The sequence below is a fragment of the Rattus rattus genome, chromosome 2 (genome assembly GCF_011064425.1).
Source record: "Rattus rattus isolate New Zealand chromosome 2, Rrattus_CSIRO_v1, whole genome shotgun sequence".
Lineage (NCBI taxonomy): Eukaryota > Metazoa > Chordata > Mammalia > Rodentia > Muridae > Rattus > Rattus rattus.
The window spans coordinates 157,027,285-157,053,667 of NC_046155.1; the positions used below are offsets into that span (position 1 = coordinate 157,027,285).

General features: G+C 41.2%; 2 protein-coding genes across 2 annotated transcripts in view; both read right to left on the reverse strand.

The window, feature by feature from the left end:
- Positions 1-17,722: 17,722 nt before the first annotated feature.
- On the reverse strand, positions 17,723-23,029 carry LOC116893346 (carcinoembryonic antigen-related cell adhesion molecule 3-like). Its single transcript, XM_032895154.1, has 3 exons — positions 22,588-23,029; positions 20,747-21,106; positions 17,723-17,858 (listed from the first exon to the last, which is right to left on the reverse strand). The coding sequence occupies exons 1-3, from the start codon at positions 23,027-23,029 to the stop codon at positions 17,737-17,739; spliced, it is 924 nt and encodes a 307-aa protein (XP_032751045.1). The 3' UTR covers positions 17,723-17,736.
- A 1,552-nt stretch (positions 23,030-24,581) lies between these two features.
- Positions 24,582-26,383, reverse strand: part of LOC116893347 (carcinoembryonic antigen-related cell adhesion molecule 3-like) — a 10,572-nt gene continuing 8,770 nt past the window's right edge. The window contains 1 exon segment of the mRNA XM_032895155.1: positions 24,582-24,617. Within this exon segment, the coding sequence (XP_032751046.1) occupies positions 24,582-24,617 (36 nt within the window).

The following is a 26,383-nucleotide window of genomic DNA, read 5'->3' on the forward strand; positions in this document are numbered from 1 at the left end:
TGGTGTTATGCTGTTCTCCTATTTCTGACAGTGGCTATACTCTCCTGTAGGCCTGTGTGTCAGGAGTGCTGTAGACCTGCTTTTCTGTTTTCTTTCAGCCAGTTATGGGAGCAGAGTGTTCTGCTTTCGGGCATGTAGTCTTTCCTGTCTACTGGTCTTCAGCTGTTCCTGTGGTCCTGTGTCCTGAGTCCACCAGGCAGGTCACTTCATCAGAGAATTTGGTCCTACCTGTAGTCCCTTGGCTGAAATTGCTCATGGGGGGCTGCTTTTGAGCTCTCGATGAGGGCGGCAACCAGGAGGGTCTGTGCCGCCTTTCCTGGGGTCCCCGTGCACCCGGGTCCCAGATGGTATTAGGTGTTTTCTTCTGGGGTCAGAAATGTGGGCAGAGTGTAGTCTCTTCTGGCTTTCCAGGGGTGTCTGCCCCTCTGAAGGTTTAGCTTTCCCTCCCACAGGATTTTTGTGCAGGGAACTGTTGATTGGGTCCCTTCAGGTCCAGCCAGTGTCTGGACCGCAGGGGACTTACCTCTTCGGTGCCCCTACCTTCCAGAGGCCCTATACAGTCTCCTCTTGGGCCAGGGGTGTGGTCAGGGGTGGGCAGTATTGGTGTTCTCCCATGCTCTGCAGTCTCAATAGTGCCCACCTGTCTGGGCAGTGAGTCTCTCTCCCACGGGGTTTGGGAGCAGGGAGCCTGGGCCAGTAACAGCAAAGTATATACTTGGTGTCTTGTTGTCCCTACCTTCCCCTATTATGTTCCACTGACTGAATAAGATATTCTGTAACTCCCCAAATCAGACTGAACCTGGAAGTATCAGAGAGACAAAGAAAGAAAACAAGTGAGGGCTACCTCAGGATGTTATGGAGATGAATGAGACTTGGTTGCACCCACACTGATTGGAAAACATTTTCTTCATCTTTCCATAATACTGAGATTTCTACCCCAAAAGTTAGTGCAAATCCACTCAGCAGAGAATGTAACTGTGTTACACAGAGTCCTATTGATTCTGGTGGTAGAGCTATGGAGGAGGTAGTCATGAGGTTCCTGTTGTTAATAATGATGTGCAGATAAACATGTTTTCATAAGGATCCTGGAGGTCACTGTCAATGAGCCCATTAGAACTATATAGATGGGTGAGGGTAGGCAGAGGTTTGTTCCTGGGAAGAAATAAGAGTTTAAGATGTTATTAATTTGTCATTCTGGCCAAATCATGAAAACAGGAAAAAAGCTACTTCTAAAGTCACTTCTGGTGTCAAAAGAGAGCAGGAGAAGTGCCAGTTGAAGGTCAAATCACAGTGCCCCTCTGGACTATGATACAAGCACATATCAATCCCAATTATAGCTCACTGTGTAGCTTAGTGAGAATGTACTTGGGTGCCATACACATGGCCCTGGCAGTACACACAAAGAGACTGAACTCTATGCTCATGTGTTCCATACGACTGAGTCTGAGATGCCCATATTCCTCCATAACTGGGAATAACCTAGTTCATCTCTAAACAAGAATGGACCCTCAACACTATTCCTGACTCCACCCTGGGTGGGATGTTTTGGTTGGGATAACAGAGGGTTTCAATTTTGACCTAGATGTTCATGTGGGTGCTTGTTTCATGAACCCAAGAGGATCTGGTTGTTCATGGTTTACTCTTCTGTTTAGGTGATTAAAAATAATGAAAGAAAGAAATTTACTGTTATCATTTCAGTTACTTCTGTCATTTCTGCTGGTACTCACTGGGTTCCAGTTTCAGCACTGATAAAGTCATAAGTCATTCATTGTAACACTGGGTAAAGAAGAGTCCATTTCCTTCAGACCATGTGAGAGATTCTGATGAGTTGATTACCCTATGCAGATTGTATAATGAAACTCAGGCTCACAAAATAATGTTCCATTCTGTGAGTTTGGAGTTGTAGCTTGTAATGTGAGCCTTGGATAGCATTATTTTGCATGCAGGACAGAGAGTTGGTGGCCCTCTCTGGGATCTCTGATCCTTGTAAAGGCTCCTTTCATACTTTGTAGTCTCACTTAATTCCACCGTCAATAAATGCCCTTAGAAAACTAGACTGACATGACAAAGACAGATTCAGGAGACCCTGAGTTCCACAATAAAATGATCGTCCTCCCACTGTGCTTGGAATGTAAACAGTCTGTGTCACATGTAAGTTGAATCTCAGTGCTTGATTTTATAGACCTTGGAGCTGTATCTAGAGCTGCATTGATACTTCTTATCCTTACTGACACACTTCCTGCCTTGATCCAGAGAATTCTGTGCCCCTCCAGTTGCACTGATCTACATTCAATAGCCTAGGTCAGAAAATCCCAAGATTTTAGTGTTAAAAGCTCTCTTACACATAGAACTGAAAAAGAAAACTTCCATTTAAGTTTCCTGAGCAGTACCCACACATGTTCTCAGGACTGTATGAGACTAGAATTCAGGTAACTATGCAGAGTGGGTCATAACAAACATGCTGTGTTTAAAATCAGTGTATTTCTGAGTGGAGAGAGCCCTGTGTTATATGCAAGATATACTGGGAGGGACAAAGCAAAGACCCATTTATGTTGCTGAAGTGACAGAAGCACACAAGAATACAAATAACTTATGGTGTATTATGTGGAATTCTGCAGAAAATCCCCAGTCCTGTGACTTAATTATGGAGTCAAATCTAACTGCCCATTTCTTGTTTTTGTTTCCTGAACAAGATGTTGTCTTAAGCTATAAAGGACCAAGATTGTTATCAGCTCCTTCGTGCTCCACAGACAGCTGAGAAGGCCTCCAGGGTAGAGACAGTAGACATATGATAGCAGACAGATTACTCATGCTCACATCTGCTTCCCATGGTCTGTGTGAGCCTGAGCAGAGGGAGCCCTGTGTTAGACTTGGGATTTATTGGGAAAGACACAACAAAGCCTACTCCTTCTCTTTCCAGGAGGAGTGACAGTGGCACACCAGATAACACATGATTTCATCTGTAGTAGGTAGGATGGGCAGGCCTGGAATTCTGCAGAAACTCTCCAGATGCAGGAGTTCTTTTTGTATTTCAGTTTCCCAGATATAATCTACATGGTTATTGAATGTTGGCATTTCTATAATTTCTCCTTAGATATGAACAACACATAAAATTTGGACAGCAGAACCATCTAGATGAGCACTATCTGTTACTATTTGCCTGAAGGAGAGACTTAATAAATGAAGACACTTCAGTATCAGGAGGATTTATGTTTCCTGTTCCTCCCTTTGTAATTTTGACTATTTTGTGAAGTCTCATAAGTTTCAGAATAATTGACCAATGACATGGGCAGCTGGACAGCTGTGCTCCTCTTGCTGTGACTCACCAGGACATGGTCTGGTCTTCTAAAGTGAGGCGCTATTGCAGTGCACTGGCTTGTCCATGGTTTAGGAGATTCAGACAGATATTGAATCCATGTATTCAGCTAGCTCTAACAGGGCATGTATCATCCCTGCCCACATTCTCCCAGAGTAAACTGTACTCACAAGTCTGGGATACTGACCAGGAGCTAGGACATCTAGTGTTCTCTCTTCTAATAAGACTTGTTATTTCCCTTATCCAGGAATACTTGAATCCCAAAGACTTTTCTTGGTTCATATTTATGGTGAAGGACATAAAATCTAGGCTCATTCTAATTCTTTGGATGAGGTATACCACTACATATCTTTTTCCCACAGGATAAATTCAGAAAATTTCTGATATTACAATTTTTCTCTACTGGCTATGTCCTCACCAAATGCTCAAACTTAGTGTGGGCATAAAAAACTTACAGGTGGTAAGCAAATCCAGACACATTTCTTTTGTTTTATTATGTAGAAACATCAAATTTAATACCCAGAGATCCAAAAGAACCATGGAAAGTTTACATGATGAAATGAGTTTCTTAGGTTTCATCTGGACCATCTGGACCTGACGGGACCCAGTAAACAGTTCTCTGCACCCAAATCCCATGTGAGGGAGAGCTAAACCTTCAGAGTGGCAGACATGCCTGGGAAGTCAGAAGAGACTACACTCTGCCCACATTTCTGACTCCAGAGGAAAACACCTAATGCCATCTGGGAACCCGGTGCATGGGGGCCTGGGGAAAAGGCGGCACAGGCCCTCCTTGTTGCCACCCCCATGGAGAGCTCAAAAGCAGCCCCCCAAGAACAACTTTAGGAGAGGGACCACAGGTAAGACCAACTTTTCTGCTCCAAGCGACCTTCCTGCTGGACTCAGGACACAGGCCCACAGGAACAGCTGAAGATCAGTAGACAGGAAAGACTACACGCCCGAAAGCAGAACACTCTGTTCCCATAACTGGCTGAAAGAAAACAGGAAAACAGGTCTACAGCATTCCTGGCACACAGACCTACAGGTGGGTCTAGCCACTGTTAGAAATAGCAGAACAAGGTAACACCAGAGACAACCTGATGGTGAGAGGCAAGCTCAGGAACCCAAGCAACAGAAACCAAGATTACATGCTATAATTGGAGCCTAATTCTCCCAGCAAAGTAAACACTGTATATCCAAAGACACCAGAAAAGCAAGGTCTAGATTTAAAATCACATTTGATCATGATGCTGGAGGACTTCAAGTAAGACATAAAAAACTCCCTTAGAGAAAGGGAGGAAAACATAAATAAACAAGTAGAAGCCTATAGAGAAGAATCACAAAAATCTCTGAAAGAATTCCAGGAAAACACAATCAAGCAGTTGAAGGAATTAAAAATGGAAATAGAAGCAATAAAGAAAGCACAAATGGAAACAACCCTTGCCATAGAAAACCAAAGGAAGAGTCAAGGAGCCGTATCTACAAGCATCACAAACAGAATACAAGAGATAGAAGAGAGAATCTTAGGAGCAGAAGATTCTGTAGAAATCATCGACACAATTGTCAAAGGTAATGTAAAACAGAAAAAGCTACTGGTCCAAAACATACAGGAAATCCAGGGTGCAATGAGAAGATCAAACTTAAGGATAATAGGTATAGAAGAGAGTGACGACTCCCAGCAGACCTATCAGAATCACACCAGACTTCTGCCCAGAGACTATGAAAGCTAGAAGATCCTGGACAGACGTCATACAGACCCTAAGAGAACACAAATGCCAGCCCAGGTTACTGTACACTGCAAAACTCTCAATAACAGATGGAGAAACTGAGATATATGAATATAACAAGAAGCAATAATCACTATTCCATAATATCTCTCAACATCAATGGTCTCAATTCTCAATATAGAAATAATACCGTGCGTCCTATCAGACCACCACGGGCTAAAGCTGGTCTTCAACAACAATAAGGGAAGAATGCCCACATATACATGGAAGTTGAACAATGCTCTACTCAATGATAACCTGGTCAAGGAAGAAATAAAGAAAGAAATGAAAGAGTTCTTAGAATTTAATTAAAATGAAGGTACAACATACCCAAACCCATGGGACACAGTGAAAGCTGTGCTAAGAGGAAAACTCATAGCTATGATTGCTCGTAGCTTGACAGCACACCTAAAAGCTCTAGAACAAAAAGAAGCAAATACACCCAGGAGGAGTAGAAGGCAGGAAATTATCAAACTCAGAGCTGAAGTCAACCAAGTAGAAACAAAAAGGACCATGCAAAGAATCAACAGAACCAAAAGTTGGTTCTTTGAGAAAAATCAACAAGATAGATAAACCCTTAGCCAGACTAACAAGAGGACACAGAGATTGTGTCCAAATTAACAAAATCAGAAATGAAAAGGGAGACATAACTACAGAATTAGAGGAAATTAAAAAAAAAATCAGATCTTACTATAAAAGCCTATATTCAACAAAACTTGACAATCTGCAGGAAATGGACAATTTCCTAGACAGATACCAGGTACCAAAGTTAAATCAGGAACAGATAAACCATTTAAACAACCCCATAACTCCTAATGAAATAGAAGCAGTCATTAAAGTTCTCCCAACCAAAAAGAGCCCAGGTCCAGATGGGTTTAGTGCAGAATTCTATCAGACCTTCATAGAAAAATACTATCCAAACTATTCCACAAATTGAAACAGAAGGAGCGCTACAGAATTCCTTCTATGAAGCCACAATTACTCTTATACCTAAACCTCAGAAAAACACAACAAAGAAAGAGAACTTCAGACCAATTTCCCTTATGAATATCGACACAAAAATACTCAATAAAATTCTGGCAAACCGAATCCAAGAGCACATCAAAACAATCATCCACCATGATCAAGTAGGCTTCATCCCAGGCATGCAGGGAAGGTTTAATATACGGAAAACCATCAACATCATCCATTATATAAACAAACTGAAAGATAAAAACTACATTTTCATTTCATTAGATGCTGAGAATGCATTTGACAAAATTCAACAACTCTTCATGATAGAAGTCCTAGAAAGAATAGGAATCAAGGCCCTTACCTAAACATAGTAAAAGCCATATACAGCAAACCAGTAGCTAACATTAAACTAAATGGAGAGAAACTTGAAGCAATCCCACTAAAATCAGGGACTAGATAAGGCTGCCCACTCTCTCCCTACTTATTCAATATAGTTCTTGAAATTCTAGCCAGAGCAATCAGAAAACAAAAGGCGATCAAGGGGACACAGATTGGAAAAGAAGAAGTCAAAATATCACTATTTGTAGATGATATGATAGTATATTTAAGTGATCCCAAAACTTTCACCAGAGAACTACTAAACCTGATAAACACCTTCAACAAAGTGGCTGGGTATAAAATTAACTCAAATAAACCAGTAACCTTCCTCTACACAAAAGAGAAACCAGTCGAGAAAGAAATTAGGAAAATGACATCCTCCATAAGAGTCCCAAATAATACAAAATACCTTGGTGTGATTTTAATCAAGCAAGTGAAAGATCTGTATGATAAGAACTTCAAGCCTCTGGAGAAAGAAATTGAAGAAGACCTCAGAAGATGGAAAGATCTCCCATGCTCATGGATTGGCAGGATTAATATAGTAAAAATGGCCATTTTACCAAAAGTGATCTACAGATTCAATGCAATCCCCATCAAAATACCAACCCAATTCTTCAGAGAGTTAGACAGAACAAATTGCAAATTCATCTGGAATAACAAAAAACCCAGGATAGCTAAAACTATCCTCAACAATAAAAGGACTTCCGGGGGAATCACTATCCCTGAACTCAAGCAGTATTACAGAGCAATAGTGATAAAAACTGCATGGTATTGGTACAGAGACAGACAGATAAACCACTGGAATAGAACTGAAGACCAAGAAATGAACCCACACACCTATGGTTACTTGATTTTTGACAAAGGAGCCAAAACCATCCAATGCAAAAAAGATAGCATTTTTCATAAATGGTGCTGGTTCAACTGAAAGTACGCATGCAGAAATATGCAGCTCGATCCATGTTTATCACCCTGTACAAAGCTTAAACCAAGTGGATCAAGGACCTCCACATCAAACCAGATACACTCAAACTAGTAGAAGAAAAAGTGGGGAAGCATCTCGAACACATGGGCACTGGAGAAAATTTCCTGAACAAAACACCAATGGCTTATGCTCTAAGATCAAGAATTGACAAATGGAATCTCATAAAACTGCAAAGCTTCTGCAAGGCAAAGGACACTGTGGTTAGGACAAAAGGACAACCAACAGATTGGGAAAAGATCTTTACCAATCTTACAACTGATAGAGAACTTATATCCAAAATATACAAAGAACTCAAGAAGTTAGATCGCTGGGAGACAAATAACCTATTAAAAAATGGGGTTCAGAGCTAAACAAAGAATTCACAGCTGAGGAATGCCGAATGGCTGAGAAACACCCTAAAGAAATGTTCATCATCTTTAGTCATCAGGGAAATGCAAATCAAAACAACCCTGAGATTTCACCTCACACCAGTGAGAATGGCTAAGATCAAAAACTCAGGTGACAGCAAATGCTGGCGAGGATGTGGAGAATGAAGAAGACTCCTCCATTTTTGGTGGGATTGCAGACTGGTACAACCATTCTGGAAATCAGTCTGGAGGTTCCTCAGAAAATTGGACATTGAACTGCCTGAGGATCGAGCTATACCTCTCTTGGGCATATACCCAAAAATGCCCCAACATATAAAAAAGTCACATGCTCCACTATGTTCATCACAGCCTTATTTATAATAGCCAGAAGCTGGAAAGAGCCCAGATGCCATTCAACAGAGGAATGGACACAGAAAATGTGGTACATCTACACAATGGAATACTACTCAGCTATCAAAAACAATGACTTTATGAAATTCATAGGCAAATGGATGGAACTGGAAAATATCATCCTGAGTGAGGTAACCCAATCACAGAAAGACATACATGGTATGCACTCATTGATAAGTGAATAGTAGCCCAAATACTTGAATTACCCTAGATGCCTAGAACAAATGAAACTCAAGACAGATGATCAAAATGTGAATGCTTCACTCCTTCTTTAAAAGGGGAACAAGAATACCCTTTTGCAGGGAATAGAGAGGCAAAGATTAAAACAGAGACTGAAGGAACACCCATTCAGAGCCTGCCCCACATGTGGCCCATACATATACAGCCATCCAATTAGACAAGATGGATGAAGCAAAGAAGTGCAGGCCAACAGGAGCCAGATATAGATCGCTCCTGAGAGACACAGCCAGAATACAGCAAATATAGAGGCAAATGCCAGCAGCAAACCACTGAACTGATAATTGGACCCCCGTTGAAGGAATCAGAGAAAGAACTGGAAGAGCTTGAAGGGGCTCGAGACCCCTTATGAACAACAATGCCAAGCAACCAGAGCTCCCAGGGACTAAGCCACTACCTAAAGACTATACATGGACTGACCCTGGACTCTGACCTCATAGGTAGCAATGAATATTCTAGTAAGAGCACCAGTGGAAGGGGAAGCCCTTGGTCCTGCTAAGACTGAACCCCCAGTGAACGTGATTGTTGGGGGGAGGGCGGCAATGGGGGAGGGTGGGGAGGAGAACACACATAAAGAAGGGGAGGGGGAGGGATTAGGGGGATGTTTGCCCGGAAACCAGGAAAGGGAATAACACTCGAAATGTAAATAAGAAATACTCAAGTTAATAATAATAATAATAATAATAATAATAATAATAATAATAATAAAAGAAGGCTTGTTGACATGAGTGAAATTTCTGTTCACAAGAATGTGATGGAAAGGATAAGCTATATTTTATGCAGAGCTATTTCAAATCCTATGGAAGATAGGGAAGGTATTAATTAATTCTTAAGTTGGAAGGGGTGGTGGAAGAGTCTCCGTATACCAAGATGTCATCCATATAATGATATATATGGAGATCTTTATCCTAAGTAGAGCCTTCATCCTGTGGCTATGGCCTCCTGGCAGATGGTCGAATTGTTTCCCATCACTTTTAGGAGGACTGTCCACCTAAGTCATAAAGCTGACCCAGAATTCTTAATAGGGGTGTTGAGATTTCAAAGCACTGTCAATCATGGGAAAACTGTCAATTAGGATCTGAGTCTACCAGATAGCCTCTGGGCTTGGGTCAATATGGAGGACTTTCTTCATGGGCAGAACTACTTCTCTAACCCTGTCTGAGAAATCAAAAAAGCTCTACCAAAGGAATGTCATGTAATTTAGTTAGATTACACAATCAATTCCCTTTCTCTTGATAAGAATGTGTTCAACTAGCATCTGAGATATCTGAAATGCTTCCCCATAACAATGAAGCATTTCTGTACCCTAAGCCTTCAGCCAAAGACTTTGTCCATCCTGGATGTTCCTACTCCCAGTTCCCCAAATTATATAAGCCTTTAATCACCCAAGTAAAGTTGATCTGATCCCCACAGCTGGCCCAAGTGTAATCATTCACCACACCGAAACCCCCATTTATTGTCTTTGCTCCTTTTGCTTGTGTGGACTATATCAGCTGACAATCCACAAGGGCATCGAGAAACACAGCAATCCTACAGGTCAGAGGGATAGAGAAAAAGCTGTTGTTAAATGTTTATTGCCAAGAGGGGGAAATGGAGAGATTAGTGGTAGCTTCCTTTGGTTTTATTCTTGCCCTTAAACCTTGTAGTAATCTTTTTTATAGTAAACAAAAGTGTTCTATGGACTATGGAAAGGATGTATATGATGAAGTGGAAGATGTTTTTGACTTTATTGTTTCTTTGTTTTACTGTGTGAGCACTTTATATTTATCCCTAAAAGAGGCCATTGTTCAACCCAGATAAACTCATTGGAGAGTCAGTTGAGGCAAGGAATATTGTACTAACAACAGTCTGTAGAATTGGTGGTAACCAAGGGGAGTTTTTTTAAAAAGACTTTATAAGTATGATTATTACTGTAATCATTTACCCTACTGTAACTTTTTTGGTTGACTAGTGAGAGTAACTTCCAGAGCCTCCAAGATATTTCTTCCTAGAAGATTGGTGCTGATGTTGGCCCCAAGAGGGTGCATCATGCCTGCAGACCCATCAGGTTCTTACCATATATAGATGTTTTGGTGGTAAAGGCATGGCAGTATCTTCCTATACCTAGAAGTTGAGGTCTGTGAATTACTTTCTAGTATTGTGGGACCTCTTATCTTAAAATTGTGTTATCTACTTCAGTATCAATGAGGCATATGAATGATCAGTCACCTATTTTTTATGATTATCTTTGTGTAGAAGACTTGTGAAATGCTTAGAACCCATAAAGCCTCTATGGGTGCAGCTTTCCCTTTTATTTTCAGGGCTGAGGACTGAGGGCTGATAGCTAAAAGCTCCAATCGATTGTCAGCATTGAAATAATGGAGTGAGAATCTCCAGTGAAAACCCCTGTGACTTCAGGGACAAACTGTTTGGTTGGTGGTAACATTTCTTGTGCCTGGGGCTCCACTTAGGGCATTTGCCTTTATGTGTGGCCAATCATTATTTATCTTTAAGGACTTGGCAGGCAAGGCTACATTCAGAAGTCATACTCTCCCAAAGGATGTTTTAAGGAAGTAGGTTTTTGGCTGCAGTGTTGGGAATTTTTCTTTCTAAGTTTGTTTTTGCTCTAAGAATTAAGTTAGAGAAAGTCTGTTCCAGCCTTTGACAGAGGAAAAGCATGGAGGAGGCAGAATCTTGTGAGCCAGAGAGGGGTGATTCTGTTCCAAACTTGAAGCATGCAGATGTGCACCTGCTTGAATACCATTGACTAGGCTTATTGTTGGGATCCTGTGAAAATGGTTCTTTGGCCAAAAAGCTCATCATCTGCCCATTTGATACCATTCAAGCCATGAGTCCACTGGCCTGCTCAAGGCAACCATTTCTGTGGAGGGTCTCCCACTGCAGGAAAATTTGGCTGTCTAGATAGGAATAGCAGATATCTTACCAATCCAGGGGTGTGTTTAAAGTAGTCATTTGACTTTGGAGGAGGTATTTAGTCCAAAGGGCATGGACAAAATCCTCCTTGACTGCCTGAGCTCTTTTGGGTCTCCAGCCTGATTACTGATAAGGGTACCAATTTAGAGGCTTAGCTTAGGAAGGGGTAGATATTAACTGTAGATGCCTCGACCTCCCAATCCACAGCTGAGTCCCTGAGGTCATGGAATTACTAGGTGGTGGAAGGAAGGGTGGAGGAAAGGATTGCACTGTGGTGCAGCATATGGAGGCAATAAAGGATACATGGGTGATTGGGTGGGGCCGAATTGTGCTACTAAGACTGAGGAAGCAATTTTTTTTATATTTTTTTTATTATTATTAACTTGAGTATTTCTTATATACATTTCGAGTGTTATTCCCTTTCCCGGTTTTCGGGCAAACATCCCCTTCCCCCCTCCCCTTCCTTATGGGTGTTCCCCTCCCAACCCTCCCCCCCTTGCTTCCCTCTCCCCAACCGTCTAGTTCACTGGGGTTCAGTCTTAGTAGGACCCAGGGCTTCCCCTTCCACTGGTGCTCGGTCAGGAAGCAATTTTCAGAATCTCTTCTATGACCTTTTCAAATCTGCCATCTGCAATGGGATAGGCCTCTGGACATTCATAATCAATAGAGTCATCTCATGAGGCAGGTGGTGTGAAGTGTCTTTGGTGAACTCTGGCTTAGAGGGATTCACACATTGGTTGATGGCAGCTATCATGAGAAGAAAACAGAGGGAATGAGGCTTTACCTCCTGGCTCTCGGTGCTTATTGAGATAAGCAACCTAAATCCATAGATTGGAGTCATAGAGATCACCCACTGCCATCCAAGGTACTGACTAAATGACCTCTTTCCAAAAGCAGGTGGCTTTCCCCTTGGATAATTTCATGGAACAGGTCTTAAGTAAGGTTTACAGCCCTGTGATTTGGGACTTCTTTAATGTGATGTGATATTTCCCATGATAGATAATATTTGAGAGAACTGAGGTCAGAAAGGAACTTTTCCAGGGGGCCATGAAGCTCCTCTGAGGTGGACTCCTCAAAGTCCCAGATGTAAACCTGCCCACAAATTTCAGAGACATGAGAAAAACCCCTAAGAACTCTTAACTGGTCATTACATTACTAGATTTTTTTCAAGGAAAGAAAACAATACATGGCTATGGCTGTGTGTGATGTCAGGGTCTGGTCAGAAGGTTGGGACCTTCTACCAATGCCAAGGGCTACCTTGGCCAGAAGGTGTCAGTTGCCCTTTCCCCATACTCTTGTCCCACACAATGTTGAAACTGAAAGTGAGAGAGAAAATAAAAACCAAAGACTTCCAGTCCTCTTGATAGAGAGGCATGACCAGGAAGCGCCAATGGATATTCCATTGTTTGCGTATGTGTGTATTGGGGGAGGGGGAGGATCACCCACCTTCATTTTTTGAATCCTGGCAGTCTCTGCTCTATGTTGGACACTAGCTGCCCACCAGCCTCTGCTTCTCTTATCTCCATGGTGTGATCATCTGCAATCACAACTGATAGATCCTGGAAGGAGAATCAATGTGTGATAGCTGGGAGCTAGGTAACCTCAGGCAGCAGTGAGCATGGTGAGAAAAGACTCTCTCAGAGGCAGCTTCAGTAATACAGCTCATTTTAGTGGAGAGCAAAGGCTATTTTAAACCTTTAGAGGGTGAAATGGGGCCATCTGGGTGAGTGTAATCCTTTGCTGGGGGTGGGGTGCTGGGGATGTCTTATTTGTGTAAGGAGGAATTCCAGGTGCCACTGGCCATAACCTTATAAGGCAAAAGAAAATTTACCCTGGCTATTGGGCTTCATGATCTCTTCCCATGGGCAAAGGTGAGAGTGCAGGCCTATGTGCACCAGGATACACAGTCCTTGGGCTATGGGGTAACTGATCCTACTCCTGCTGAAGTTCAGGACAAGATTTTCATATTTTCGACATGCGTTGAAGCCACTCTTGCTCCAGGACTGCTCCTCATGGTTCCAGAGCTCCCCAGATCTTCAGGCACTGGTAATGGAACCCTGGTTTACTGCAGTAGCATTCAGTGCTCTTAACAATTAAGCCATTTCTCCAGAACCAATTATTTCATGTTTTAGTATGAATTCAACTTGGGAATGAAAATATGTGTTAGCAACTGTGGTAGTTTCAATGAGATGCCCCCCACCCCATTTAAATAGTTGGCATCCAGTTGATAAACAGTTTTGCAAGGGTTAGCAGATATGGCCTTGGACAAGGATTTCACTGGGGGTGGACTTTGAGGTTTCAGAAAACTTGTGCTATTCCCCACACGCTCTCTGTCCTCTCCTTACAGTTTGTGATGTGAGTTGTTCCTGCTGCCATGACTTCACTCCACCATCATGGACTCTAACCCTCAGAAACCCAATTAAGTACTTTACATTCTAAGTTGCCATGGTGATGGTGTCTTATTACATGGATAGGAAAGTCACTCATGCAACAACTCATGTCAGAGCACTCAGACATGCCATAGTGGTTTTACTAAAAATGGCTCCCACAGACTAGTGCCTTTGAATGTTTGGCCAACGGAGAGTGGCATTATTGAGAGATGAGGCCTTGTTATAGCTTCTGGCTATAATAAATAGGGCTGCTATGAACATAGTAGAGCATGTGCCCATGTTATAAGTTGGAGCATCTTTTGATTATATGCCCAGGAGTTGTATACCTGGGTCCTGAGATAGTGCAATGTCCAATTTTCTGAGGAACCAACAGACTGAGTTCCACAGTGGTTGTACCAGCTTGCAATCCCACCAAAAATGGAGGAGTGTTCCTCTTTCTCCGCATCCTCACCAGCACCTGCAGTCACCTGAATTTTTGATCTTAGCTATTCTAATTGGTGTGAAGTCGACTCTCAGTGTTGTTTTGATTTGCATTTCCCTGATGACTAAGGATGCTGAACATTTCTTCAGGTACATCTCAGCCATTTGATATTCCTCAGATGAGAATTCTTTGTTTAGCTAAGTACCCCATTTTTAATAGGATTATTTGAATCTCTAGATTCTCTGTAGTCTAACTTCTTGAGTTCTTTTTACAGATTGGATATTAGCCCTCCGTCAGATTTACGATTGGTAAATATGTTTTCCCAATCTGTTGGTTGCCATTTTGTCCTATTGAAAGTACCCTTTGTCTTGCAGAAGCTTTGCAATTTTATGAGAACCCATTTGTCATTTTTTATCTTAGAGCACAAGCCATTGGTGTTCTGTTCAGGAAAATTTCCCCTGAGCCCTTGTGTTCAAGGCACATCCCCACTCTCTCTTCTATTAATTTCAGTGTATTTATGTGGCAGTCATTGATCCACTTGGCTTGAGCTTTGTACAAGCAGATAAGAAGGATTGATTTGCATTCTTCTACATGCTTTCTGCTAGTTGAACTAGTACCATTTGCTGAAAATGCTGTCTTTTTCCCCCAACTATTTCATAACAATAATTAGACATCACAATTCTCCCAAGTCATAAGAGATATAAGGCTTAGTATCCAGAAAGTATGTTGCTATGTTTTCTAAATATATTTTTATTGTGTTTGTAAGCCATGTCCTCATTTGTGTGCCTGTGTGTATGCTCATGTGTGTGTTTGTGTGTGTAAGTGCTTGTACCTTACAGTGTGTAAATCACTATTTTAGAGTAATAGTGATAAACCAGAAGAAATTTAAATCAATAGACAAGTGATACAATATATTGCATTTTTACCAAATAAAATATAAGCATCTATGAGAAATCATTTTTGTTTTTGGTGAATCATGGTGACTTGATCCGTACCAGGAAAAATTGTGGTACTATGTGTGCAATCTTATAAAAATATAGAAAATGCCAACGATATGTTATAATGACAGTTAATTTGGGGTACATGCATAATTTTATTTGAGAACGTAGAGAATATTTTTATTATTTCTTTAAGAATTTTATGAGTTACTTTTTGTGTTCAACACTCACCTTGCCTCCAAGAACTACCCCTTCTTTAAACCCACTCAACTTTGTCACCATTATTTTAAATCCATCAGGTCTAAACTGCTGCCCACTTCTTCTTGGGTGTTGAACCATCCATTGAAATATGATCAATGTATCACAACCTTAAATAATACTAATTCTTCTCTCTGAATCTATCAGTTATCAATAAATCCTCAACTAATGGTAGGACTTCATATTTACCACTCACATAATCTCCCTGCATGCTGGGATTTGTATGGCTTGAATTTCCATGAGTCTTGTGCAAGTAAAACTCAAAACTACTTGAAGTTCATATGTTCAGTTTTCTAGTTTTGTCTAGAAAACATCAGTTTTTAAGAGTCAAACATCATCTTTGTCTCATATAATCCATCCCTTTCCTATTTGGAAACAGACCCTCAGCATTGGGAGAAGAGTCATAATTTTGATGTCCCCTGTAAGACTGAGCAGTCCACAGTCTCTTATTTTCTACATATTGGCCAGGTAAGGGTCTCTGTGTTAATCACCATTTACTGCAGAAAGATGAGGGTTGAGAGATGTATTAATCTTGCTATAGCCACAGTACCCTGAAAATGTCAGTGCTTTTCTGATCTTAGAAGCTAAGAAGGGGAGTCAGGCCTGGTTAGAAATTAAATGCAAGGCATACATTGGTCTATGGTTATAATGACAAGTCATTTGGAGTTGATTTAATACTATGTTCATTTAGTGTACTAGATTTCCCATCAGACTTATGACCTCTTTAGCCACAAGGCCATACTTTTAAACATCTATATGCATAAACTAAAATGTGTAAAGTATATACAGGCAGTGGTTATAAATGCCTTTAATGCGAGCTTTAAGAAGGCAGAATCAGGGAGATTTCTGAGTTCAAGGCCAGCCTGGTCTCAGAGTGAGTTCCAGGACAGCCAGGGCTACACAGAGAATGTTGCCTTAATTGCACCTCCCAAAGGTTTAAAAATAAAAGAAAGAATATGAGAAGTAAGCTGGATCTGCATGACTGTAGGCTGAGGCAGAAAGTTCAAAAATGGAAATCCAGTTAGTGCTGGAAGAGGACTCTCCTAGCCTTCTCCATCTCCTATCACTGAGAAACAAACATCCTAAAGGTAGTAAATTCCTTCAATTTCTAGGATACAAGGTCACCAAACAGAAATCTTCATATTAGGTGAGAACAATACTCAAAGCATGATCAGTGATGGACAACCCAGTGCAGGTAGCAACTATGACCTAATATCCCAAAGGATCACACAGTGCTGTAGGAGGCTCCTGGGAACTGATGGAAGCATGCAGGGATTCAGAACAATACTATCAGTAAGTAGATAGTATTATAATGTCAGCAAAGTTCTAGAGATTAAATTTGTTGTCAATTCTACAACAACCAACTCCTCCACCAAAGTCATAATAATAAGATATCTTCTCCATAAAGAAGAAATATTTTATCTTCATTCTTTTGATGGAAGTGTTTGTTATAGAAGGTAAAGATATATAGTTGGAAAAGAAATATAATAGGGAGATAATGGGAAGATTTTCATGAGTAAAATTGAGATATGTAAGATCACATATCATAGTGCATAGTTCTATAATTCTCAATAATAAGGAAAAATCAGAAAAGAATTTAACCAGCAAAGAAACTAATATAATGATTCTTCCCAGAATCCCACATTCCAAAGTAATTGCTTGTAACAACAGGGAAGTAGACACAATCTAAGACAAAGATATCAAAGGGAGCTGGGCACAGTCATGCATGTTCTAACAGGCTTTTACCTTTTCTCTAGCACTGGAGAGGGAAAAGCAAACATTTCTATAATTTCAAGGCCAGCCTAGTGAATTCCAAGTCAGTCCAAGTTATAAATAGAGGCACAGTCTCAAAACAAATAAGGAATGACTGTAAGAATATCCAAACAAATCAAAAGAGATACAGATTAACTGGTAAATTAATTGCAAGGAAGCAGAAAATGTAAATGAATTAAGGAATCAATACAAGATCAGATTTCAGAATTCAATAATGAGAGAGAAACACTGATGAAAATATATATGCTACTAAAAATGAACATTTTTATAAGTCTAAAACCCAATGGAGGCCTGTGGATTATGTGTTATCAGGGATTGAAGGCCAGATAGAAAAGTTGGATCATTCAGTCCAGAACAAACATCAATTAGCAGAAACACCAGCTTGGAACATCTTTGACTTAACTACATGCCAGCCCTGCAAAATTCTGGAGCCTAGGCAGTGAAACAGTGGGGACTCCTTTACACTGGCAGACACTGGCACATTATGTTGCCTTGGAGAAATAGTTATTTCTACCTATAGGAATTTGTTACAGGAAAATTGTCCATGTTGTCTCTGATCTTGGTAGGGTTCTAATCATGAGTTTCAAACTGGGATAATCCACCCATCCTTAATAAGACAATTAAAAGAACTGTAAGAACACTAGCAAGCTGAAAACTATTTATTTGGAACACGTCTAAGAGAATAGCACTTGGATCCTTTCCGTCTTTGCTTCTTCGGGGTCCAGGTCACTGGTTTACTTTCTGGTGCTTGATTGTTTGAAGCCTGACTTCCAGGTTCTGAATTAAGATGAACATTGAAATAGAAAACCAATGGTAAATACATCTGAGCATTCCTGACCAAGGTATAAACCCACTTACCCCACCCCCATCGTTGTCTGGTTTCAATCCCATCCTATACTCTGGTACTATGGTAAGGTGAAATCTCTTTCCAGAGAGAAAGTTCCCCTTTGGCTAAGGCATCTTCCTTCTCTCATCACGAGACCCCTGGAAAGATTCTTTTTTGGATGGGCATTCATTATTTCAATCATCTAATGGGGTGAGAGATACAAATGGCTCTTAAAATATCTTCCTTTCTTCCAAGTGGTCTACAATATGCAAAAATGATTAGATACAGCCAGGATTTAAGACCAATTGCTTCAAGGATTAGTTTTTGAGGGCACAGAAAGTCCCTAGATCATCAATATCTGAGTGCTAGTGTCCCATTTTGATTAAATATAAAAGGTACAAATTGGCTTGAAGCTGGTGAATTTGTGAACAGAGGAAGACCTGTGTGTGAATCCTGTTGAGGGCAGCACTGGCCAGAGAGTGCATGGGAACACAATGTTTCTCTACTGTGTAAAATAAGAAACAACCCAAAATTTGCAGCAGTGTCAAATGTCTTGATTAGAGTCTATTTAGAAGGAATATGTTTTGGCCTTTGTGAACAGTGAGGCACGTAGGGACATGGCAAACTTCAGTGTGAGAGGAACTTTCCTTGCTCCTCATCCTAAAGCCCAGAAATCACGAAGAAAGTTGCATCAAACACTTCCTGATTTTACAGTCTAATGAAATTAATCATGTCTGGAGTTTTAGATTGTGTCACTGGATCACAGGAGTCACCTTGAGGCATGTGACAATTTGAGATGTAGGTACATATGATAAAGCCATTAGACAGCAATGATTGTGTCACCTCTTGCTTGGGATGGTCCATAAGCCACAGGAGGACCATGAGACACACTAGGAGGAAGGTGATATCAAAAGTGAAACAGAGGAAACAAGCAAGACTTTGGGGCTGGTACCCTTGTCCTTCTACCTTTAGCCACTAGAGAGTCAATATAGAGTTGCAAGATGTGTTTTGTTCCATCTTATGCACACCAACACCACAGAAGTCAAGATACATGGACAGAAACACAAAGGTGACTCCTTCACAGTGTGTGTGTGTGTGTGGTGTGTTTGTGTTATACGGTGTGAGCATATTATGGAGCCTAAGAGGAACAGTTGTTTCTTCTGATTTCTATACCAGGAACCAAGAAAGGCAGCCATTGAGGTGGGAATGTAAGGAGATTGGTAAACTTGGCAATGCAGGGACATATCGTCCTGAATGAAAGAACAGGGGACGAGTGACAGAAAAGGAGTAGCAATAGCAGAAATGTGAATGACAGCAACAATGGGAGTTAAAATGATGTCCAGGTTTCCAAAGTGCAAGATCTAAATGACCACATGAGTGTCACTCTAAGAACTGTTACATACAGCAGCATCCCTATGATGCTCATATACTTGTCTCTCTCCCTAGGATGCTCATGCACTTGTCTTCCCAAGTGAATGAGGAATACATCAGAGAGATGGAGTAAAAGTCATAGCCTCCAGTATGAGTAGGAAGTGGGTACTGTCAGAAATACTAGGGCTCCACATGTAACTTTTAATCTCTGGAAGGGTTCTAAGACATCCATTCATAAACCCATCCATTAAACCCCACCATCCACTCATAAACCAATCTACCACCATCCATTTGTTCACTCATTACTAATTTCTTTCTTTGTTCACCATAAAAGTATTGAGTGAGCTATACATTAGACCCTTGACTTGTGGGATCTTGATGAGGAATAAGGCAAATCCTTCTCCATATGTTTCAAGAGAAGCAAACACATCACACTAAGAAATCTATTATCTGAAGCCCAGAGCATTGGAGTAGGAGGAAGGGGTCCAGAATTCAATTAAGGCTTTATTACAAAGTCAAAACTGACTACCAATTTGTTGCTTCCACTGCCTGGACCAGACTTTCCCTGTGAGACACTGATCCTTAAAGTGAAAATTTCTGAACCCACAGAACATCTAACCCACAAATATTTAATAAGGCCACCTAGGGTAGATGAGTTGGGGCTCCGATTATACACACAGTCATTTTGTGCTTCGGATATACCAGCCATGGGCTGTGTAACCTTCGTTCAACCAGTGTCTCTGCTGTCTTTCAGGTTCCCTACAGTAGTAAACAGGGGAACTTATCATTTACCTGTCTATATGTGGAACTCAAGTACTGTGCCCTAATCTTGAGACTGAAGAGCTATTACAATGAGGTTTGGAGGTTGTTATTTCCCTAAAGAAGAGAATTCCCTAGGCTCAACTCCTGAGGACAAGCAGTGGCCAAGAGGACCTATGTTCCCTTGGAGATACAAATGTTCCTGTGAAGTCTAAGAACTATCAGAACAGTCAGTACATTGCATGTCAACCCATCCAGCTGTTCCGTACATGCCGACTCTCAGGAAGAGGAGATGCCCAAATGACCTAGCCTAATTATGATTGCCATGACAGATACTGGGTTGTTCCACATGCCCCAAGACTTGCATGCAGAATGACACATTGCTTTCAGTCAGCTCTAGCAGGGAGTCAAATTCAAGCAATGTCATGAAGCTTTCTCAGGGTCATGTTCAGGGTAAGAGCCCAGAGAATCTGAGCTGAGGATCACATCCTTGGACTGAGTTACCATACTCCTGTTGGCAAGTTCCTGTCAGGTCAAGGCTTCTGATGTTTTTCAGTTTGCCACATGATGTGTGTCTTGTACTAAATTCCCAAACCTAAGTGAGAGTACACAGTCCAGAGGGGAGTAAGTTACAGTCCAAGCCTCACTGACTTAGGTATATAGAGAAAAATAAACCCCACCATCACCCAGGAGTCAAAGAATCACTTACTGTTTACTCTGAGGTCCAAAATGGCCCATTCTGTTACCAAATCCACAGATATGGCTCGTAAGGTGTAAAGCCCTGAATCTTTCTGTGTGACATTAAAGAACATCATGGATCCATCATCACATGTTATAATTCTTTGGTGATATGGACTCCCCAGCATGCTTGAATTGGTGATGAATGAGTGGCTTGCTATCTTAAAATGATCAAGTGGAAGCACTCCTTTATGCCAAGCAAAGCCTAGAATCTTCTCTGGCAGATTATAACCCACCAGAATAATATGGTCAGTTTCAAAAACTCTAGACTGTGACACTTCAATTGTCATTTGAGAAGGAGTACGATGTGTCTTGTAGCCTAAAAGTGGACCTAGATGGAAAAAATAGAAACAATCAAAAGTGATTCCTCTGCATTTGGAGAATATAAGGGTCTCTGAGCCTTTAGCATTTGTGTCCATCACTCAGCCTTGGTGTATCTATTCTACTTGGTGGAGGTCAGCAACACAAATTCCATGCACTCAGTTCTTGTTAACTTCTGTATGGGATTCTTCTTCATCTCTCTGAATTACTCACCCTTCACCGCCCTCAAATCTCTGCTCAGATCCACAGTGTGTGGAGAAGGGTGCTTCTCCCAGCATCTTTTTGATAGAAACTGAGTCTGCACACTGACATATTTTGCATTGGACATTTTATAATGCATTCTCAATGCCCTTGCTCATGTCTCTTGCCAACAAGTAGAAGACTTTGTGGTCTGGGATCAGTCTGATAATCTTGGAAGACTCAATATTTAAAAACGGCTCAATGGACAAATTAATGAATTGTTCCTGGTCACTGTATGTCCATGCATTAAGTTACCAGCCTCTCAGGCTCTAGGCTAATTACAGTATTCATACTCCAAATTAATTTATTTTTATTGACTCTTTGAATTGGGAATGGGAACATGCACTCAAGCATGTGTCAGTGTAAGGGCAAGTAGTTGCATGCCATAGTATCTATATTTAGGTCAGAGGACAGGTTGTGTGACTCAGTTCTCTCCTTCTACCATGTGTGATTTGAAGATTGAACTTAGGTCATCAGGAATGACAGCAAGTGCTCATATCCACTGAGTCATATCATAGCTTTCTTTTCATTTGAAGAGTCATTGTCAAAGGTGGGGACATTAGTCTTCAGAATATACTTACTGAGGTAATTAATGAACTTGATAAATAAACAATCCAACTTATAATTTCCTGTTCACTAAGAGATTCTGGCTTCTGAGCTGCTGTACACCTTGCTGTGTTGTCTCATCTCATTTGTAACCAAACCCTATCCTCTCCAGGAGACTCAAACAATCACTATCTAACTTCCCACATGGGATAGGAAACGTGTGTGTGTTCTGCAGGATTTCTTTATTACTGTGTGCACATTGCATGTAATTAAGGGTTTGATGCCCAGCCCTATCCTCTTTTGAGAAGCACCTTCACCTGGGCCAGTGCCTTAAGTTTTATTGCTCAGATAACAGCTAAGTTGTCCTCCCTCACTCTGAGCTGATTCTGGGACAGAGGTCTGGATCCAGAGTTACAAAGATCCCACAGTTTCATCATCTCTTCCTCAACTCAGGTGCAGGTTCATGGTGAGAGGCCCAAAGGTCTGGGTTGAGGTTGGCATCCTTGTCTGAGTTATTCAGCACAAGTCCTCCTCTCTGCAGGTGCAGTCAAGTGGTCTATGAAAGTTGAATAATGCATGTCCTGCACAAAATCCTCAAAATACTACACAGAAACACAATGCAGAAGCAGGGTAGATCCAGTTCAGACACAACACTCCTCTGAATGTACCCCACCCAACACCAGAGTTCACAAAAGATTGACTTACTGTGTACAAAGAATTCTGCATGTATTATTTCAGAACTTGAGGTTGTACTAAGTATTTTTAGCGTGTAGTATCCTGAGTCTTTTTTGTTGACACTTTTGATCATCAGAGATCCATTGCGTAGTATTGTCTCTCTACTACTGTATGCCGGTCCCACCTCATGAGACTTGGTAGCTATCACATATCTTTCAATTTCACAACTCTTGAGTGCTGCAAGTCCTGTGTACCAGGAAAGGACTTGAACATTCTCTGGCAGGTTATGCACAAACAGAAGAACAGTTTCCCCTTCAACAGCAATGGGTGGCACTGCTTCAATGGTGACTTGGGCAGTGGTGGGAAGCAGCCAGGAGGTTAAAAGGGAGACTAGAAGGGAAGAAAAACAATCCATGAACATTGATATCTCTGTATTTGATGGAAAGATGAGATCTATGTCCTGAGTGGACATGCTCATCACTCAGAATTGCTGGATAGGTAAGGGAGGAACTGCTGTATTAGGAAGGGGTGAGCATCATAACCTCTGCTCCATCAGTGGCCTTCAACCTGTTCCTTTCCATGTACAGGAACTCTCCTCGGCTATCTTAAGTACTCCCCACACTGCCCTCAGCTTCATGCTCACATTCAGAGTACTGGGGCTAAGTACTCTCCTGTTACTTCTTACTCTAGAGATCTTCACTTCCTTTTTTTCTCTTCTGTTCTCTCTTTGGTCTGAGTACTCTAGTTCTACTTCTAGGTGGTAGTTCTGCTCTAACTTGCAATTCACTAGTCTAGGGCCTTATTAGAACCCAAAGAGCCTGACAGCTTTGGAAGGCCCAGAACTGATACAGGCTTGGATATCTTTGGATGAGTGGAAGAATGCATGTGTCAGGGCTATGCATATCCAGGAGTGTATTTACAAAATGCTCAACTATGAAGCTAATGACACTTTTAGTACAAGAGTTTGGTAAAGCTTGTATGTGTACAGAAGGTGAATGCTTAAATATGTGTGCACTTGTATGCTTTTCTGTAGAGTTGAATGTATACACACCATATACATGGAAGTCAGACACCTTCTATGTTGGGAATTGAACTGATGGCTCAGGTTTGGCAGGCAGCAGCACTACCATTTAATCAGCTCAATGCCTCTCCCTAGTTGGTTTTTAATTGGACAGCCACCCTCTCATGGTTGGGGACATCATTCCTCAGAATATAGTTGTCCATGTGATTAGCTTATAATAGAAAACAATGGTGTCATTTCTCCAATATACTATAGTTCTGCTGTCCTTCCCTTTTATCTGAGTCTCCTCCCAGGTAGGAGCCCCTCCTAGAATTATATAGGCTGGGGACATTTCCTGTGTACAAAACACATCAGTTCACTTCTCCCTATCGTCTGTCCCATGTCCTTCTCCCCTTTCCTCTCATTATGTCTCAGTCCACCAGACTAGACATTGAGCAATAAAGCTGATAAGTCTCCTTAGGCCCTTATATGGCCTTATACAGACATGAGGTGTTGTGGGATTTGCACACAAACAGAAAATCATGTAGGATACAAAGCAATATGCTTTACACTCTTCCCAGAAAATGGTTTGTCCTCACTTTCTGTTGCTATGATAAACACCCTGATCAAAAGCAGCCAAAGAAAGCAAAGAATTTACATGCCAGACTCAGAAGTCAAATCGGTCATTGAGTGAAGTCAAAGTACACATAAGAGCTCTTTAATGGGTTAATCACTGGTAATTTCTTTTAAATGTCCCTCTCTGTGTGTCACTGTCTCTCTGTTTCTGTCTGTCTCTGTATCTCTGACTCTGTATCTGTCTCTCCATCTCTGTCTCTGTCTCTGTCTTTGTATCTCTGTCTGTCTCTGTCCTTCATTCTCTCTCTCTCTCTCTCTCTCTCTCTCTCTCTCTCTCTCTCTCTCTCAGGGGTAAATGACTAACTATCTTTCTGAGACAGTTCAGAATCTCCTGCATAGGGATAGCACTACCCACAGTGGCCTCTGATCTCCAACTTAAATTAAGATACTAAAGAGGGTTCTCTACAAATTTCTTCAAAGTGACCTATAAAGGAGAATAACTCAACAGAGTTTCTTCTAGCCCCACTACTGTGAATTTAAGCTGTGTACATTTGACAGCTTCCTGAAGAGTACCCACACCTATCACCTGTCCTCAGAATTTTATGCATATACAGAAATAAAAAATGAGACAAGAATTCAGGTAACTGTGCAGAGTGGGTCATAACAAGCATAAAGTGTTCAAAATAAGTGCATTTCTGAACACAGAGAGCCCTATCTTAGGAGGAAGATATACTGATAGGGACAAAGCAAAGACAAATGATTTATGTTGCAGAAGTGACACAAGAAAACCAATAATGTAAGGTCTAGTATGTGAAATTCTGCAGAAAATCTTCAGTCTTTTGACTTAGTTCTTGAGTCAAATCTAACTGTCCATTTGTTTTTGTTTCCTGAACAAGATGTCCTCTCAACATATGCAGGACCACGATTACTATCAGTTCTTCCCTGCTCCTCAGACAGCTGAGAATGCCTCCAGGGTAGAGACAGTAAACATGTGATGGCAGACAGATTACTCATGCTCACATCTGCTTCCCATGGTCTATGTGAGCCTGAGTAGAGTGAGCCCTGTGCTAGACTCGGGATTTATTGGGAAAGGCACAACAAAGCCTTCTCCTTTACATTCCAGGAGGAGTGACAGTGGCACACCAGAATTCTGCAGAAATTCTCCAGAGGCAGGAGTTCTTTTTGTATTTCAGTTTCCCAGGTATAGGACACATTGTTATTGAATGTTGAAATCTTTATAATGTCTCCTTAGATATGAACAACATATAAACTTTGGACAGCAGAACCATCTAGATGAGCAGCATCTGTTACTATTTGCCTGAAAGAGAGACTGCATTATACTTAATCAATGAGGACACTCCAGTGTCAGGAGGACTTATTTCTTCGGCTCCTCCCTTTGGAATTTTGACTATTTTGTAAAGTCTTGTAAGCATCAAAAGAATTGACCAGTGGCATGGGCACCAGGACAGCTGTGCTCCTCTGGCTGAGACTCACCAGGACATGCTCTGGTGGTCTAACTCGGTGCACTATTACAGTGCACTGGCAAGTCCATGTGTTAGGAGGTTCAGACAGATATTGGATCCATCTATTCAGTTAGCTCTAACAGGTCATATTTCATCCTGGCCCACACTCTCCCTGAGTAACCTCAATTAGAAGCCTGGAATACTGATCAGTAGCCAGGACGTCTAGTGGTCTCCATTCTAATAGGGCTTGGTATTTCCCTCAGCCAGACCATACTTGAAAGCCAACTAATTTTCTTGGTTTCATATTTATGGTGAGGGACATAAAATCTAGGCTCACTCTAATTCTTTGGCTGAGATATACCGCTACATATCTTTTACTTAGCAGGACAAATTCAGAAAAAATCTGATATTACACTTTTTCTCCATTGGGTATATCCTCACCAATTGTTCAAACCCAGTGTGGTTCCATAAAAACTGACCAGTAATAAGAAAAACCAGACATGTTTCTTTTGTTTTACTAAGGAGAAACACCAAATGTTTAAGAGAGTAAAGAATTTACAGGCCAGATTCTGACATCAAATCAATCTTTGAGGGAAGTCAAGGTATACATAGAAGACAAGAATCTGGAGTGAGGAACTGAGGGGGTGATCTGTTTAATGGGTCATTCACTGGTACTCTCTGTTTTTTATGTCCCTCTCTGTGTGTCTTTTTCTGCCTGTCTTTGTTTTCCTGTCTCTGTCTCTTTGTCTTTCTCTCCCCCTCTTTCTCTGTCTTTGTGTCTCTTTTT

Bases quoted from the DNA above. Each gene is read 5' to 3' on its own strand.
- LOC116893346 (XM_032895154.1), bottom strand. From the start codon at position 23,029: ATGTCCACTCAGGACATAGATCTCATCTTTCCATCAAATACAGAGATA. The intron at 21,107-22,587 runs GTAAGTCAATCT...TTTTCCATCTAG, and splicing joins TGCAGAATTCTTTGTACACA to GTCCACTTTTAGGCTACAAG. The intron at 17,859-20,746 runs GTAAGTGATTCT...ATCTTAATTCAG, and splicing joins TTTGGACCTCAGAGTAAACA to AACCTGGAAGTCAGGCTTCA.